General features: G+C 36.8%; 4 protein-coding genes across 5 annotated transcripts in view; 2 read left to right on the top strand and 2 right to left on the bottom strand.

Moving 5' to 3' along the window:
• The window catches only part of LOC134840490 (Bardet-Biedl syndrome 1 protein homolog), a gene marked incomplete in the record, with an annotated part of 512,639 nt that overhangs the window by 204,179 nt on the left and 289,974 nt on the right, over positions 1 to 18,486 (bottom strand).
• The window catches only part of LOC134840491 (uncharacterized), a 453,696-nt gene that overhangs the window by 145,236 nt on the left and 289,974 nt on the right, over positions 1 to 18,486 (bottom strand). The gene's annotated exons all lie outside the window — the stretch shown is intronic.
• Positions 3,459 to 9,673, top strand: LOC134840483 (coatomer subunit gamma-2-like). Its single transcript, XM_063856316.1, has 8 exons — positions 3,459 to 3,860; positions 4,026 to 4,853; positions 5,134 to 5,329; positions 6,986 to 7,133; positions 7,562 to 8,053; positions 8,322 to 8,547; positions 8,844 to 9,034; positions 9,319 to 9,673. The coding sequence occupies exons 1-8, from the start codon at positions 3,470 to 3,472 to the stop codon at positions 9,514 to 9,516; spliced, it is 2,670 nt and encodes an 889-aa protein (XP_063712386.1). The 5' UTR covers positions 3,459 to 3,469; the 3' UTR covers positions 9,517 to 9,673.
• On the top strand, positions 10,229 to 12,131 carry LOC134840484 (RNA-binding protein lark-like). 2 transcript variants are annotated; one of them, XM_063856317.1, is made up of 2 exons: positions 10,229 to 10,615; positions 10,902 to 12,131. In XM_063856317.1, the coding sequence occupies exons 1-2, from the start codon at positions 10,384 to 10,386 to the stop codon at positions 11,948 to 11,950; spliced, it is 1,281 nt and encodes a 426-aa protein (XP_063712387.1). In that variant the 5' UTR covers positions 10,229 to 10,383; the 3' UTR covers positions 11,951 to 12,131. The 2 variants fall into 2 exon arrangements, with proteins under 2 accessions (XP_063712387.1, XP_063712388.1); XM_063856318.1 differs by having other exon boundaries at positions 10,914 to 12,131.

Consider the following 18,486-nt stretch of genomic DNA (forward strand, 5'->3'; position numbering starts at 1 on the left):
GAGTGCAATATGTGTTGCAATATTTTTGGAACTTGCAATATGTATTGTATAAGATTTCTATATCAAAATATGTATTGCAATTGTTGCAATGTTTTTGCGATACTTCCACTGAGCTTTCTGGGAGCGAAAAAAGTTGAGAGAAAGCTCTAGAATGTTAGGACCAAGTGAGCAATCTCCACCCTAAATCAATTTTGCAAATTTAATTTCAGGGCAAATTTTTCTTCTTAAGATGCTTTTTTCTTTACAGTATAAACAAATTCGCAAACAATCCTTGCTGATTTCCATCAACATCGTTCGGTGTAACCGGGTATCTGAAGTCCTTTAATAGCTGATTTTCCTAGCGCGATTCTTCATCCGATGTATTGTTGAGAACTGCGCAAACTGCATGTTCGAACCCAAGCAACAATGTCCAAATTACGGGAGAGATGAGACTCCATCGTGTGGAAGATGGTAATGATTGCATCGAACAGAACACACACATCACCAAGTGTTAGATCCGATTGTTGAAGCTTCTTAGTATCAGACTCCAACTTCTCCAGTTTCTAACAAATTGCTAATAAATAGGTTCTCTGCTGCAGATGGCATTAAGTTGATGATGTGTCGATTGAAATTATTGATGAACTCTTTCAGATGCTCGTAACGACAAATCATTTCGTAGGTCCTTGACCAGCGAGTCACATTCGCAATAACAGGACGCAAATGTGTTTTTTTTCTTTTATGCAACATACTTTTTCACACTCCTCAATTAAACCATCAGCCTATGAATTTTGTTGATGATTGCTTCATTAGAAAACAGTTACTTTTCACAGGCGAGATTAAATCAAGCTTCTAGCTTGTCTTTATATTTACGGGGCAGTCTCCTACAAGAAAGAAAAATTAGAAATTGATTTACCAGAAAATGGTAGCGTCGATTCAATGAATTGAACGTGCATCTGCGTCAACTTTCTCTTCGCCCAATAAAGGTGACAAATTTCTTAACTGAGAACCGTTGGCATTTTGTTCAGTTAGGTAAAATAGGCATTCAAGGTTCAGCGGAATGTTGACGGGAAGAATACAAAAAGGCATAAAGGATAGTTGATTACTATAATAAATTTATTTCAAGTAATGCAATAATCCAACAATATAGACAACTTATCATTGATAGAGCACCAGATTGAGCAAGTGCAGAAGGTAATTCAACCTGTTGAAGCGCCGCTGAGAACTTTTTATTAAGTACTGTCTTATATGGACCTGATTGTTTAATCTAAGTAACATTTATACAGAAAAAAAAGATAAAAGATTTAAAGAAAAAAAAATTAAATTTCAAAATCTTACAGTTCCTTTATCTTGCATCTAATTGATATTTTTTACAGATTAGCACAGAATGTCCGGACCAGTCTTAAAAAATATGAATTTTTTTTTTCAAATTAGTGTCGTTTTTTTAACACAGAATGTCCGGACCAGTCTTAAAAAATCCGAATTTTTTTTTTAAATTGGCGTTTTTGTGTGGTGTGATAAAAAAAGTCTGAAAAAATTAGAAATTTAGTCATAGTCAAATAGGCCAATTTGGAAGGGGCAGTACAACAGTGCCGAAGTACAACAGTGCCGAAAATGAAAACTTGTTCAACAGTGCCGAAAATGAAAACTTTGTTCAACAGTGCCGAAAATTTGAATAAATTTCAACATATTAAGTGCGGCAATCAAAAATTAGACAGCGATCGCTTACAATCTTAAGTAAAACTATTAAATTTTGAGCAAGAAAATTTGCAACTTAGACGTTTTGGCGCCAAAATAATTGTTTAATTTGCAATTGCAGACATATTGGCGCCAAAATTGGAGTGATTTTCTTTGATAATTAGCGTCAGTAGTTTCCCGCTTTTTAGAAAATGCGTGTAAATTATTCTGAAATTTTCCCGCCTTTTTTGGCACTGTTGAACCGACTGGCACTGTTGAATGACTGGTCCATTTGGAAGCAGGTTTTAAAAATTTTAGAATATTTGCTTATTTTTTTGTGCAGAAATTTTTTTGAGTTTTTGATTGTAAGCCTGCACGCTCACCTTATTGGCTCTGTGATAGATCAAAAATTCCAACTGGTTTTTCTCGACACAGATGAAAATTTTTTTGAAATTTTGGAAAGTCGTTCGAATCACGGCTGAAAGGGCTTCGATTTGATATATCACTCGGCCCATTCCGATGATTATTTGGTACCTGATTTTGCGTGGAAAACAAAAAGAAAAGAAAAAAAGTAAAACACACCCGAATACAAAATCCTTCCAGATTTTTCACATGTTCGGAAAAAAATCGCACAACTGTCTGAAAGTATGCGAAAAATTCAGTGACGGTTTTTTTGTTTTGTCTGACACAAGTATTGCAAAATATTTGTATTGCAAAATATATTTATCTCTAGCAATACTTACTGCAATAGTTTTTCCGCCAAAATATGTATTGCAATTTTTTTCTACCACGAAATATAGTGTTGCAATAAGAATATTGAAATATACTACAAACTATTGCAATACAATATATTTTCACCCAGATATGATGTCAATCCATTTTTGAATTGATAATTTAACAACTTTTCAAACTTTGTTCATCTAGAGGGTTTTTCGAAAATTTGTTCCAATTCAACTGTTGAATGGAGTTAATGCTATTTAGGAAATAATCTGCCGATAATTATATTATTTGAGATGTAATTTACTTAAAGATCATTATGATATTTCAAGTTTTTCTCGGGAAAAATTTGATTGTACTTAATTGATTTCTGGTGGTTTGACTTTTGATCTCAAATTAAATTCATTTTCGAAAGGTAGAAAAAATACGCTTTCCAATTAAAAAAGAAGAACTAGCGCGAAAAACTTGAATGTTGGTAGGTGTCTTGATAATGAACGTATCTGAAATTAATCAACAGTTCGTTTTGATTACACTTGCGAGAACAAGTATCTTTTAATCGGGAACTATAATTTTTCCTTAAACAACTTTGCATACGAATCTGTAAAAAATGGAAATTCTTGTATTATTGAATTTTAACAGTTTTCAGACTTCTTCCCTCTTGGTCGAGGTGCTAAACGGTAGCCTTTTCACCCTATATTTTGGAGTTCGATTCCCCTCCCCGGGACCTTGTTTTTTTCGGCATGCTAGAAATTGAATTTTTTCCCAGAAAAATGCGGTTGTCGGATTTTCGTTTGTCTGCTTGCATTTTTTCGGCTTGGTTGCCACATCGCGGATTTTCTTTGTGTAAGCAATTTTCATAGTAGCTGCCAGTGTTATTGATTTACTCCTGGTTACATTTTACAAAATGACTCTTTGATCAGAGTGTTGATCAAAGTTCGAAAAATCAGTTTGTTTATTCTGATTGAAACCTTGGCAGAGTTTTTCTATCCTCTGTGTTTCTGGTACTACATGCACATCCGTCAATTTGTACGTTTGTTTCACGTTTTCTGTGTAGCAAAAATATGAAGGAGACGAATAATTTCAGATCTAGTCTGTTAACATGAAATTCAAGTCGGATAAAGATGATGAGCTCTCTGGAGGAAATCCGTTCCTCAGTCTCGACAAATCGACCGTGTTGCAAGAGACCAGGAGCTTCAACGAGACTCCAATCAACTCCAGGAAGTGTGTCTCCAAACTAACCAACTTGCTGTACGTTTTAAATCAGGGCGAAGCGGTGTCGACGCCTGAAGCTACTGATGCTTTCTTCTCGATGACCAAGTTGTTTCAGTCTACGGATCCGAGCATAAGAAGGATGTTGTTCCTGGCTATTAGGGAGCTAGCCAACTTGGCACAGGATGTGATCATCGTGACTAGTAGTCTGACTAAGGATATGACGGGACCTGTCGAAGCTTTCAGAGGACCTGCAATTCGCGCACTATGTTCCATTGCCGGTTAGTGAGGCCACCGATTTGTATTAACTTAGGCCATGTCTTCAAAACGGCAAAATTTTGAAAATATATATGTCAAATAAATTTTCAAATAAATATGTGAAAAAAGTTTTATGAGCTCAAATAATGTTGTGGTTCTTATGTACTTGATTCTTTGTGTGTGTTTAGACAGTGGAATGCTCCAACAAATAGAGCGATACATGAAACAAGCAATCGTGGCAAAGAGTCCCCACGTGGCATCCGCAGCTCTGGTCTCCACTCTCAAAATGTACCACATGAACCCAGATGTCGTGAAACGATGGGTGAACGAAGCCCAAGAGGCTCTCAATTCGGATAATGTCATGATCCAGTTCCATGCTTTGGGTCTCCTTTACCAGATCAAAAAGCGAGATCAGTTGGCTGTCAGCAAACTGGTTGCGAAGCTCAGTCGGTCTTCGTTGCGTTCACCATACGCATGTTGTTTGCTAATTAGGGTGGCGTTTAACTTGATTGAAACCAGTGGCGAGGGAACTGGTAGTCAGTTCTTTGAGTTCATCGAGAACTGTCTTCGACACCGCCACGAGATGGTTATTTACGAAGCTGCGCATGCCATGGTAAATATGAATGGAATCACAGCCAAGGATTTGGCCCCTGCTGTTTCGGTTCTTCAACTTTTTTGCAGCTCGCCAAAGCCGACGTTGAGGTTCGCAGCTGTCAGGACCCTAAACAAGATTGCTATGAATCATCCAGCCGCTGTGACAGCGTGTAATTTGGACCTGGAGAACTTGATTTCGGATAGTAACCGAAACATAGCTACATTGGCCATAACTACGCTTTTGAAAACAGGAAATGAATCGAGTGTTGATCGACTAATGAAGCAAATCACTTCCTTTATGACTGAAATTTCGGATGAATTTAAAGCGGTAGTGGTGGATGCGATCAAGGCGTTGTGCCACAAGTTCCCGCGCAAACACGGGATCTTGTTGAACTTCTTGGGATCCATGCTGAGGGATGAGGGTTTGTAGTCACTGATTATTACTGGGCATGAAAATTAAGACTTGAGCCTTGCATGTGACAATAATTATTTTGTATATTTTATAAAGAAAAACTCTATCAGAATCGGATGCTAGTTTTGAACGAAATTCAAAATTCAAACTTAATATATCAAAACTGATCAAAAAAATTTAATGTTTTAAATGCACGGTTTCTACGATTTTTACTTCAATTTCAATGTCTAGCGGTTTCTATATGATTGAAGGTCTCTCGATGGCTATGTAGTTAGTTGTTTATCATTTAGGCGGCTACGTGTACAAGAAGTCAATCATAGATGCCATTGTGGGGATAGTGGAGGAGAATATGGATGCTAGGGAGACAGGCCTTGCCCATCTGTGTGAGTTCATTGAGGACTGTGAGCATGATGTGCTGGCCACTCGCATTCTCCACCTCCTCGGCCGAGAGGGGCCTAGAACTGCACAACCATCCAAATACATCAGGTAATTAATGCAACAGACCAGGTGAATATTCCCCCTGCTGCTCCTAAAATAATCAAATGGAGGGGCCTAGGAAATTAGACGATAAGCAGATAAGACGAATGCTACAAAAACGAATTTAGACGAAATTTTTCATTTACAGATGTGGCATTTTAGACGTCACTGCTATGAAAAGGAAAGGGCCAACAAAGTTTTTTCTTAAGAGTCAAGTCTCACAAATACAAAAAGTACATAAAATGACGATACCTATCAAAACCATTAATTTAAATGAACATAAAATGTCAAATCCGAATATTACAGGAAAGTTTTGAATTGAATAAATTCTGCATAATTGACATGTACAGTTTTTGGCCACCGAAATTTAACTGTTGTTCGCAAACAATTTTATTTTTCTCACGCAATTTGTCTGCAAACAATTTTAATCTGTCTTACTTTCGCCTAATTTCTCACAATTGCAGTTTTGCAAAACGTCTAATTTCCTTTTAAGTGCCTCAACCACCCAAATGGGTCACCTGCCTTCTCTCTCTCTCTAAAACAACGGCATTTTTTTTGGAATAAATTAACAGTCAAAATGTTGTTTGGTTGAAAATAATTACCTTAACCAACTGAAAGATATCACCACTAAATTGAATTAGACGAGAGATTGTTCATTTGCTTCGAAAAATTAGAATATCTCATTATGAATAACGGAAATATTTCATTAGCCAATCCAAATTGGGTTTTTTTTAAAAAGAAAATGCAAAAGGTCTCAAAGCAGGCAAAAAATATCTGGGGCATGAGTATCAATATTGCATTGCGGTTTGACTTTTTATTTCTTTTTAAGTTCAGTTCACTTCCTTAGTAAAAAGGATGGCAAACTCTACTACCGAACAGCAAAAGTGTACAGGTCACGAAAAATGTGATTGACTTCTAATTTCGAAAGTGGATTTTAAGATTCAGATTTCCCAGCGGAATAAAAATTACATATTGACACAGTTTTCTCAAGTTGGGATAATTTCATAACGATAGTGTCAATCATTCGTTTTTCTTAAAATTCAACGAGCTTTTAGGCCAGAAAATTTTTATTTGAATGAAGTTGACGTTTTCAGAAGCCGATGAACTGGTTAAGACTCTTATAAAATGCGTAATGATTTTTTTCAGGAAGTCCAAAAAATTTTTCAGACTCAAATTTACTTTTTTGCTGTTTGGTTTTTGATTTATGTTTAAATTCAGTTCATAAAAGGAAGGCAAACTCCACTATCGAACAGCAAAATTTTTAAGTTCTCGAATAACGCGCTCTACTTCTAGTTTTGAAAGAGGAATTTTCAGTATCTCGAATAACGCGATCTACTTCTAGTTTTGAAAGAGGACTTTTGTTTCAGATTTCCCAGCGAAACAAAAGTCTTACTCATTGATCCATTTTTCTCAAATTGGGATTATTTTATCAACAAAGTGTTAATACTTTATTTTTCTTGAAATTCAAGGAGTTTTACAGCCAGAATTTGTTAATTTGTAATTCGGAAGCTTTTCAAAAAACATGTCAGTTGTTTTTCAGTTTCCTTGCGTTCATTGGCCCTTTTCCTCCTACCTGTTTGCTATGTTTGTATCGCAAGTGATGCGAATCTCCGCTTCGCTTCTGTTTAAACAGATCTTTTTCTTTGATTTAACTTTTGTGTTAAGGTTCATCTACAACCGGGTGTTGCTGGAGAATCCGGCGGTGACGGCGGCTGCAGTGAGTACTCTGGCCAAATTCGGAGCAACCTGCGAGGACCTGCTGCCCAATATCATCACTCTGCTCAAAAGGTGTCTCATGGATTCCGATGACGAAGTAAGTCATCTTTTTTATCAATTTATTAAGTCAATTTTATGATGGAAAGAAAGAGGGTTTTACAAGGTTAAGTATGAAGACCAAATATGTTTTATGGCCTTATTATTTCGCATGCCATTTTCTGTCTCAATCGGAAAGTGTGCAAAAAAATTCCTTTTAAAAATTGACTGGCGTGAGAAAAAGGAAAAAGAGTCCTTTACTGTTTTGTTGAACCCCATATCATATTTATACTGAATCGGTAATCACTAACTTTAAATGTGAGCATAGAAAAAGTTTTAAATATAATTTCTGCGATTCTGCCCAGGGGCATAGAATGGCCTTAAATGAAAACATATAAAGCCGCTCTTTCAATTCTTGAAACGATTTTGGCGATGGAATGACCAAGAAAGATAGCGGTAAGTAAAGTTTGAAATTTGAGCTGTTTTTAGGTTCGAGACCGATCGACCTTCTACTTGAGCATTCTGGAGCAGAAGGACCGAGCTCTAAACTCCAAGTACATTCTGAACACGATGAGTGTCTCAATTGGCGGGCTGGAAAAGGCACTGACCGAGTATGTTCGAGACTCCTGCGAGCAACCGTTTGACATGAAGAGCGTCCCGGTTTCTGCTCAGCCCCTGTCGGAACAAAGCGTCCAACCAAAACCCACTTTGCAACAAGTTGCTGCTTCGGATCACTCGGGAGGTTCATCTGGTGCTGGAAAAGCGGACGCGGTGGGAATCACTGGAGCTGGTCGGCAGGAGATTTACGCGGAACAGCTGGCAGCTGTTCCGGAGTTTGCAGCCCTCGGACCCCTTTTCAAGTCTTCGGATAACGTGGAGTTGACTGAAGCGGAGACGGAGTATGTGGTCCAATGTGTCAAACACACATTCAACGACCACATTGTGCTGCAGTTCAACTGCACCAATACATTGCAGGATCAAGTTAGTTACGATTTTTCTAGTATTTTTTAAACCTTATCATGGAACATATTTTCGCAGTGTTCTGTAATAGTAATTGATTCAATTGAATAAAACAATTAAATCAGTCTTATCTGAAACCTTCATATTGAAAACATATTTTCTACTAAGTTCACAATCCATTTTTCCTTCATATTTTGGTCGTTCTGTGTTCAATTACTCAAGTTGTTTTCTGATTTAAATAATAAAATAATGATGTTTTTTAGCCTGAATTGATAATTCGTCTATTTAGCTGTTGGATCGCGTGTATGTTGAGCTGGATCCCAGCACGGATGGGTTCCGAGTGGAAAAAGTGTTGCCGTGTGCTCGCCTGATCTACAACCAGCCGGGCATCACCTATGCTCTCGTTAGATTGCCTGAAGACCCCCTCATGGCATCTTCCTGCAGCTTCTCTGCCACTCTAAAGTTTGTGGTGAAGGACTGTGACCCGAACACATTCGAACCTGATAGTGAGGATGGTAAGCAACTGAGTTGTTTTTATTGTTAAAGGAACTGAGAAGTTCCGAGCATTAAAGAAGATCATCTCCCTGTTTGAGAACAACGTTTGGCCTTTTTTTGACACCAGGTGATAAGATTTAAAGGCTAATGAAATGAAGTTAGTCGACTGCTGCTGGTTAGGAAACCAACCCGCATTTTAAGATAATAATCGTGGAGAAAATGTCTTTGTTTATCCCCTCTTAATTAGTGAAAAACAGTCGCATATCGTCAAATTGGGTAACAATTTCTCGGAATTGTTTCTGGTCCTTTCTTGTAGGCTTCGAGGACGACTATGTACTGGAGGACATTGAGATTGGGCTGAGTGATCACGTGATGAAGTGTCTGAAGGCGAGCTTCGGGGCTGCCTGGGATTCGATGGAGAACGAGACAGAGGAGACATTCGCCATCCCCTCTGTGAACACTGTGCCTGAGGCAGTGGCCAACATACTCGCATTCATGGGCATGCAGGCAAGTCATACATGAAAAATACTAAGTGTCAAAATTGTGTCTAGTACTTTAAAAGAAATCGAGAAGTCAGTTTTTCATTTAAAACGAGTAGCGTGTATAGACTGTTATCATGCCGTATTTGAAAAAAAAAAAAAAAACTGAAAGCTCTTATTCTTTCTTAATCATTTTGTGATAATATCATTTTGCTAAAGTTTGCAATATATTAACTGTTTTATATCAAACGAAGTTTTCAATTTGCTTTTGCTATCATGATGACAAACCAGGGAATAATAATTGCATTTCAGGCGTGTGAGCGGAGTGACAAGGTGGCCGAAGGGAAGACCAACCACACCCTCTTCCTCTCGGGGGTGTTCCGAGGGGGCAAGGAGGCACTGGTGAAGGTCAAGTTCGCCCAGGTTGAGGGCGTGGCCATCAATGTGGTTGCGAGGAGTGTAGACCAGATTGTCAGTGATGTCATTGTGTCTGCAGTGTCAGAAGTGTAATCATGGTGGTTTTTAAGTGGGTGGCAAAGACGAAGTGATTAGATGGGGGTTTTGAACTAAGCGCAACTAGAATTAGTGATCGGAGGGGTCGGTTTTTTGAACTCACGGTATTGGTACTTGATGTTAACTCGTAATTGGCGGAATTTTTAGTTGAATCTGAAATCTGATCCTTATTTGATGGCCGAATTGTATTCAAAGAAAAACAAAACAGCTTTTGCTTAGCAACCACACGGGTTTGCGGACAAAAAATTATCAGGGGATTTTTTTTATCTAGAGCAGAATCCAACCCCTTTTTGCATCCAACTGATTTATGCTACTGTGACAACTCATTGGATTACTCTTTCTTATCAAATTTGAACTATTCAGCGCTAAAATTGTGTAATATAAAAAGTATTAATTATTCTAAAGAGTTGTATATTTAATTGAATTGTATTTTGAACAGAGGCAATGTAAACTCATTTGATGTGTTAAATATCTACCATTGTTTTGACGAGACAAAATTTGAATTAAAAAAAATCTTGGTTAAAAGAAAGGTGCTTAATTTTGTTTGTTTCAAGTTGTTCAACACGCACCTAAAGAACAATTACTTTTAATTAAATATTGGTTGTACACTAGTTTTATTTTAAACATTTGCTACGATGACAACGATCGAGTTTCGTATCGAAATTGCATGTATCGAAATCGATCGCAATTAGAGTTTGAAATATGCAACATGATTGAAGAGTTCCCACTTTTTTCAGAGATTTTGCACTTGTAACCGCCATTTCGCAATCGTGCTTTGCAGGCTGTTAAATCAAGTTAAACTGCTGTTGCGAATTCATTCCGATCGAGTTATTGTAATCTGAAAGCGCAGCGCAGCATTACAATATGGTGAAAGTGTTCGTCGGCAATCTAAGCGGCAGTAGTGTGACGGAACGGGAGTTGCGCGAGGCTTTCGAAGCTGTCGGCCCGGTCACCGACTGCGTAGTTATGCAACGCGGCGGCTTCGGCTTCGTGCACATGGAAAACAAGCAAGACGCGAACCAGGCCATCACCGCCCTGAACGGTACCGAGCTCTGTGGCACGAAACTGAGCGTCGAAATATCGCGACCGCGCCGAGGTAACAACAAATCTATCCGCCTATCTATCCATCTTTCATTTTCTGTTTCGCCATTTCATTAATTAAATCCCTTGCCTCAATTCTACAGCTTATAGCAGGCTTGAGGAATGTAAGCATCGTGAATTACAAATCATTTCAAAGTGAGTGATTAAGCAAGGGTAATTTGCATTTTATGCTTGTTTGAAATTTATCAAAACTGAATCTCATGAAAAAATGATCAAACATCGCTTTTAGGTCTTGTAGCTTTATATGATTTTTGAATTAGTTTTTTTTTCATTGGCGCTAGGTGACATTTCAGGCGACGACAACGACGTAAAGATTTTCATTGGCAACCTCGACAAAGACAAAGTCACGAATAATGACTTAGAAAATGCGTTCTCGAAGTACGGAGACGTCAGCGAAGCGGTAGTCGTGGACAAATACGGTTTCGTTCACATGAGTAACCGAGACGACGCCAAGATTGCCATAGGACGACTGCACAAGACGAGTCTTAACGGATGCCTTGTTGACGTATGCATGTCGACTGGCGAAAACCGACGCGGTGGCGGTGATAGTCGTGGTGGTGGAGGCCGTGGCGGCGGAGGCAGAGACTTTAGCGGTGGACGCCGCGGAAGTGATCGACGCGACGACCGCGGGGGTGGCGGAAGACGAGATCCGTACTACGATGACTACTATGGGCCGCCGCGTGGTGGTTACGATTACGGAAGACGTCCACCTCCTCCAGACCCGTATTACCGAGATAGATACGACTCGCGAGACGACGGTTATGGCCGACGACCTCCACCTCCTCCTCCACCTCGAGGCCGAGATCCTTACTATAACGACCCGTACTATGGACCTCCCCGAGGTGGCGATTCTTACGGCTATCCACCAGCAAGAGACTCGTATGCAGATTACGGACCGTCTTACGACCGCGGAGCTCCTCCCCCGAGAAGAGACGAAGGTGGTCCTCGAGGTAGTCGGTACCCACCACCTCCGATGGGCCGTGAGACTGCGCCTGATCCATATCCACCTCGACGAGACGAGTACGCAGCTCCTCCTAGATCCGATTATGGCGCTGCTCCGCGTTCCGACTACCCAGATACGTACGCTCGAGGACGACAAATACCACAGCATGAAAATTTCGCTGAAGATAGTTACGGATCATCGAGAGCGGGAGGTTCCGGTGGTCTATACAACACGTTGAGTTCAGGGATGGCGCCGTCTGGACTCAGTGAGTATCCCGGAGAAAAGAGACCGGTTGCCTCGGAATCATATGGGTACTCCTCTGGCGGGCCGCCGCCGGCGAAGCGAAGCGCGTACGGAACTGCGGACCTGGGATCTTACGGATATTAAAACTGAAGTTCTTTTTACCAAGTGATTGCACTAAAATATTGAAAACGCAGTTTCCAATTTACTACCGCAATAGATTGATTTTACAATCAAGCTAGTTATTTTAAACATATTGCTGTTAAGTATGTCGTTGTGTTGTCTTTGAATAACCTCTCTCCTTTGAAATATAGTATTTGATTGCTGATTTCATGAGTACAAAGAAACAAGAACCGCATCATCCTGGCGATTCAATTAAATTAGGGAAGTATTGCGTAATTTGGATTTTTAGACCTCAGAAAGAAAGAAAGAAACGCCAACACAGCTTTTTGTTGACATTTTTTTTTCCAGTAAGAGTTTTTTACATCAAAGAATCCGGGATGGGTAGTCTTACCCGACCATTCTGAAAGAGTAAAAATGGGCGGTAGTAAGTTTTTTCACGATACTTGGGTACCTCGAAGAATACTATGTTATTTACCCAGGTATCTCTTTTTCAAAGCATTTCAAAAAATAATTCAATGAGCTCCCAAAGTTAAGAAAACACTTCTGAGTGTTTTGCTTTTTAAGAGTCATGAACGAAGGAACACTTTTATGTTATCTCATAATTTTCTTTGAATACTCTTATAATTTTCTTCGAATACTCTTACAGTTTTTTAAATTTAGCGAAGATAAGATCAATTTGAGTCTTTTTTTTTTCTTTCTTCAATGATCAATTTTTGCTATGGTCTATGGTTTTTTAAGAGCAATGAATGTCTAAGGTCTATGGTTTTTTAAAAGCAATGAATGTAGTGAGTAAAAATACTCTATAATGGTCTTGTTGATTTTTTTTAAGGAAGAAGTCTTAAAATTTGTTTACGCTCAGTTTTTCGTTCTTCGCGGTTTGGTTTTTGATTTCATTTTAAGTTTAGATCTTTTCCTTTGTTTAAAGGAAGGCAAACTTCACTATCAAACAGCAAAATTGTAAATGTCTCTTAAACCGTGATCGACTTCTTGTTTCGAATTTAAGTATCAGATTTCAAAGCGCAATTAAAACTTTACGCATTGATCCAGTTTTCTCAAATTGGGGTTTTATTTATCAAAAGAACACCAATCATAAATTTTTCTTGAAATTCGAAGAGCTATAATGGCATATTTTTTCTTCAAAGTTCGAATTTTGAAATTTTTTGTTTACTTGCGTTCGTTACAACGGCTTTTCTTGTTTTTTTTTCTACGCAAACTTAGGTACCTCCTCAAAAAAACGCCTAAAAGATACGATATATTCATCTCAAACTCATATGTTTTTCTTTGAAGTTCGAAAGCTGAAGTTTTTTTCAGAAAAGAAGTCGGTATTTTTTCTTTCTGTCTGTTGACTATGTTCAGATTAAAGATAGAGAAAATTAGATCAAATTGAGTCAGTCTTTTTTTCAAAAATAAATTTTTTCGACATAACGTGGTCTACGGTTTTTTCTAGGAGCAATGAACGTAGTAAAAGGTCTTGATGATTTTTTATTTTTGTTCCAATTTTCGAAGAAAAGGGAATATTTCTGCTCTGTGTGGTTTTTTGATTCAGTCAATTTTCGAATTAATAGTTTTCGACAAAACCATTTTTATACATCATTGAAAATATTGACTTCCTGAATTCAAATTTAAAAAGATATTTAACCTCCAATTATTTTTTGTGGATTTGAAAATAGCCAAATTGGCCATTTTCTATACAAAAATATTCGCGCTTTGAACAATTTTTTCATCATGCTGAGAGCATAACGCGAATAATTTATGCGTGGCGAATTATCGCGAGCAACAAAATTGTTCTAAATTGAATTGAGGCTAGCTAATCAGGTCGGTCCTTTTATTTTTGTTCGAGTAAACATTTCACACTTTGATGTTGTCCAAACTATTCAAGATGACTGATGGGACATTCAGGGTTTTGCCCTGATATACGAGCAGTCTTGTTTTTTTTAGGAAATTTGTTCACGCTCAGTTTTAAATTTTAGCGGTTTGATTTTTGATTTCGTTTGAAGTTCTGTTCATTTCCCTTTTTACAAGAAAGTAAACTCCAATATCGAACAGCGAACGTGTAAAGGTCACAAAAAACATAATCGACTTCTTGTTTTGAAAATGGAATTTATTTATCAAATTTCCCGGTGGAATTAAAAACTTACATATTAATCTGTGCATATTCAGCAAAAAAGCACCAATCATCAGTTTTTCTTGAAATCCAAAGTTATTTAATGGCATAAATTGTTTTCTTTAAATTTCGAAACTTGAATTTTTTTGTTGCCTCTCATTTTCCTTACTTTTATAGCTGTCATTCGGTTCTGTTTTAAACTAGCAAGCATTGTGTTGCACTACGAATTGATTTTTGTGAAAGTAGCGAGTGTAGTGTTACTATTTTGGGTTCTTTTTTTCCGACTCAGCTCGCAAATGAAGTGCATATTTGGGTGTGAAGTGCCCAAGCGATGTAAAATATTTCATAAAAAGTTTTAAAAAAAGGTTTCTGAATAGCGAGAAAAACTGGTTGAAGTCTCAGTTCAACGATACACAATTTGTTTTTATGAACATACGAACAATTGATTGTTTCGTTCTAAAAGCACATAACACTAATTTTCAACTTTAAAAAAAATGTTTTTGGTTTAGTTAGCAATGAGAACGATGGTCCGAAGATTCATTGCTATAAGCACTTCAAACGGCTTCTCTTGTTTTTTTCTTCGCAAAATTAGGTACACCCGCAAAAAAATTGACTAACAGATTCGATTAATTCATAACATACTCTTTACTTTTGCGATAAGCAACGGTTTTGCAACTAGGTACTAGACTTTTTTCCCCGTAAAAAACTTTGTCCTCAGGATTTTCACTTCTAGAAGTCAAGATCCTGTGGAAACTTCTAGATGTTGTACTGAAGAGGTAAATTTAGTATGTGCATGTAAGGTTAGGTATGGTCCTTTTGTGGTTGTTATGAGTTCCTTTAATAGTATTTTTGTGCCAAAAAGTTTCGGTATTTTTCGGCACTTGAGTGTCGGCTTCAATTCCGTCGGTTCATTTTCCGAACTATTTTTTTCAATTGTTTTTTCTTAAGAATGGTTGACGCCTCACAAATGATGTTTTGAACAATCTGTATCACTTTCGCAGACCCTTCCCAATAAATGTAAAGTTGAAATGTTCGTAATTTTTTCGTTTTTGTTTGCCAAATATTTTTGCTTTCAACCTTTTATGCTTTTGTTTGTTCAATCAGCTGTTTGTATAATATTTTTTTTGGTGTAGTTGATGATTTTTCGCAATTTTTTGCTTGTGTTTGTTAAGTTTTTCTACAATAATTGAAAATGTTCTCATTGCTTTTTGGGCCACCTAAAAAACAAAAACAACTCAAGCATGAATTGCCAGCAAATCAGAAATAATTAATTCTAAATTTTTTGCTAATTCAAATTAAAATTGCTAGTCGAGTTCATGGAGTCATTTTAAGTTGCTGTCTGCTTTTTTTGTGCCTCAAGTTTTGCTTAATTTCATTGTGTTAGGATGCTAAAATCGGGAACCAAGCAAGCTTGAGATGCTATTAAATCAGAAATTTTCAATATCGATATTGTTAAGAATTGCCAGACGAAATTATCATTTTTCCTTTTTTTGTTCGCCAATTTAAAAATTGTATCATTTTTTTTTTCTCATTTTTAGGAAAATTTCATCTGTTTTCGGGCTACATTTTTTCAAAATTAGTTCAATGGCTTATTTTAAAAAATATATATTTGGTTATTTTCTTTATGATTTTTTGGTAAACCGTTTTTTCAGTCAACTTGTTGGTCTTTTCTGATCGGATTTTTTTTTGGAATTGAACATCGGAGTTTTTTTGGCTTCATAGCTATTAAAAGTCAGTTGATTTTTCATAAACAATTTCTTGTTCTTTTTTTTTCATTTGTTTTTTTATCCATTTTTTGTTGACTTATCAAAAATAAGTTTCAAGTTTTTGCATTGTTTTAGAATTGTTTTTCGAACTTTTTGCGAAATTTTTCATTGTCAGTAATGTTTTTTTTTTCAAATCATTTTTTTTGGTTTTCGGGTCACATTTGTTGTATTTCTGATCTTATTTGTCTAAGCTTCTTAAAAATTGAATAATAATGTTCAGTGTTTTTGTGTCTTTCGTTAACTAATTTAAAAAGTAAATCATTTAGTGGTAGTGGTGTTTGGTTCTTTCATCAATGCAGTTTTTCAACGAAGTTTTGAAGTTTACCCATGGTTTGATCGCGTGTCTTTGGAATAATTCGATACTTAGCAAGCAGTTTAAAAAATATGTTGGAGGTAGGCGGCTTTTGTTGCTTATATAATTTCAAAAAATGTTTTTGCAAGAATTTTTATCTGATTTTTTGGTAAATTTTTCTTGACTTTTAGTTTTTGCATCACAAGTGGTGAGAAGCTTTGCTTCGTCTCTGTGTGTAGTTTTCTTTGAAATTCGAAAGTTGGCGTTTTTTGAGACGTTTTTCGATCTGTCTATTGACTATGTTCAGCGAAGATTAGATCAAATTGAGTCACTCTTTCTTTCAGCAATATAATTTTTAGCGAAATGACTTGGTCTACGGTATTTCTAACAGTCAGTATGCTTCCCATTTATTTTATCTTTTGTTTTTCTAAGAGTAAATAGGTTTCTAAGAGTAAAAAGGTGTCCCAGTAAATAGGTTTAAAAAAATAGGTTTCCCAGTAATGTAAATTATTTTGTTCTAAGGGCGGATTACAGTCTTTTTCAATTTTTTTTTTTCGGAAAAAAATTATGTTTTGTTTTTTAAGCAATGATTACGTTGGCCCGAATATTCAGTGCTATAGGCCCTTTATGCGCCTTCTATTGTTTTTTTTCCACGCAAAATTAGGTACATCCTCATAACAACGCCTAAAAGATCGATTGATTCATCTCATTAAAGATTTTTAAGTCGCGATTTGCCTGATCTGAAATAGTCTCTGAAAGTTTTCTTGTAGTCCATTAAAACAGGTATCTTTTTTCTAGACGATTTTGAGTCAGTTTTTACCAAGGATCATTTTAAGCTAAAGTTGCTAAAGAGTATTTGTTTTCCTAATCGGTAATAAAGTTTTTTAGTAGTTGCTTGAAGCTAAGTCTTATTTGCAAGTATAACTAGCTAAATAGTGCCGGAATCTTTAATTTATTTTGAGTGATGTTGCTTGGTCACATACTGTTCGCTTTTTTCCGACCTGCCTCTCATGAAATAGCGCTCTACAAATTAGCACTTATACTTCATAGCGCGTTAGCTTTTCTAGAGTCTCGTAAGGTGTGAGTTTTTTTTTATTGCAGATTCACTTAATTTAATGGTTCCTTGCATTTTAAAGCTTTTTATATTTTGCTGTTTGCGGAATGGAGCTGTGTTAAATAAATTGTTTTTCAAAAAGAGTAAGATAATTACTTATTAATTTGTTTGAAGTACAACTCTTGGCTTTTATCAAGGCTCTTCGATTTTTTCAAAGAGAGGATGAACGTAGTTCAGTCTCTTATACAAGTGGGGATGCTTTTTTCTTAGTTTTTTTTCAACATTACGAGGCCAAAATGTGCATTCTGTGGTTTGTAAACGGATTCCGCAACAGGCCGAAATCAGATATGTCGCGGAATGCGCAACATTGCTACATTTTTTTGATCTTATTTGCTGTTTTGGTTTCCACAAACAAATACCTAAAACATTGTAATTTTCTAAGTCACTCCAAAAAGATGGCGAATTTGCGGAATCCGCAACCGTTTTTGCGGAGTCCAGAACAGTTTGTGGAATCCACAAACAAATAATAAGACATGTGTATAGTTGAGTTGAGCTGTTACAGAATCCGCAACTGTCAGCGGAATCCGCAAATTGTAAGTGGAATCCGCAAATTGTAAGTGGAATCCGCATTTTGTTTGTGGATTCCCGTTACATATATTTATATGAGTAGTAGCCTTTAAACTTATTTCTTTTAAATACATGTATGTAAATACATGCAAATAAATATATGTATGTGTGTGTATGGGTAGTTCTGTGCATTCTCCTCATTATGTGCACTTGAAACGGGACAGTTCCTTGAGAATAAGATATTCAGAGCTCTAAATTTGTTTAATAGTTGTGAATTAGCTGTTCAGAAAAATTCGAATAGCTAACTCATGATTTCACTCTGTCATGTCATCCTAAATACTATTTTCATAAATTGAATTCACGCTACCAAATACTGAATCTCAAATACAAAATCCCAAATACTGACATAATTCGGCGATATGTCAACCCAATAATGACTTAACCCAATTACCGAATTAATCCAATGAGTTTATTCAGTGTTGTGTTTCCAAAACTATGATCCCAAAAACTGCTCGCAAATACTAAAGTTTGACATCCATCGATTTAGCTAACCAATGTTTTAAGATTTGTTCGTGGATTCCGCTGACAGTGATTAAATCCTTGCTTTTAAATTCCGCATATAATCAAATTTCTGAATTCCTTTACAGTTTGCGGAATCCGCTTACATTTGCGTATTCCGCTTACAAATTTTACGGATTCCACTTAAATTTGCGGATTCCACTTTCATTTTGCGGAACCCATTTACAGTTGCGGAATCCAAAACAACTAGCTATATTT

The sequence above is a fragment of the Symsagittifera roscoffensis genome, chromosome 2 (genome assembly GCF_963678635.1).
Source record: "Symsagittifera roscoffensis chromosome 2, txSymRosc1.1, whole genome shotgun sequence".
NCBI classification, from domain to species: Eukaryota; Metazoa; Xenacoelomorpha; order Acoela; family Convolutidae; genus Symsagittifera; species Symsagittifera roscoffensis.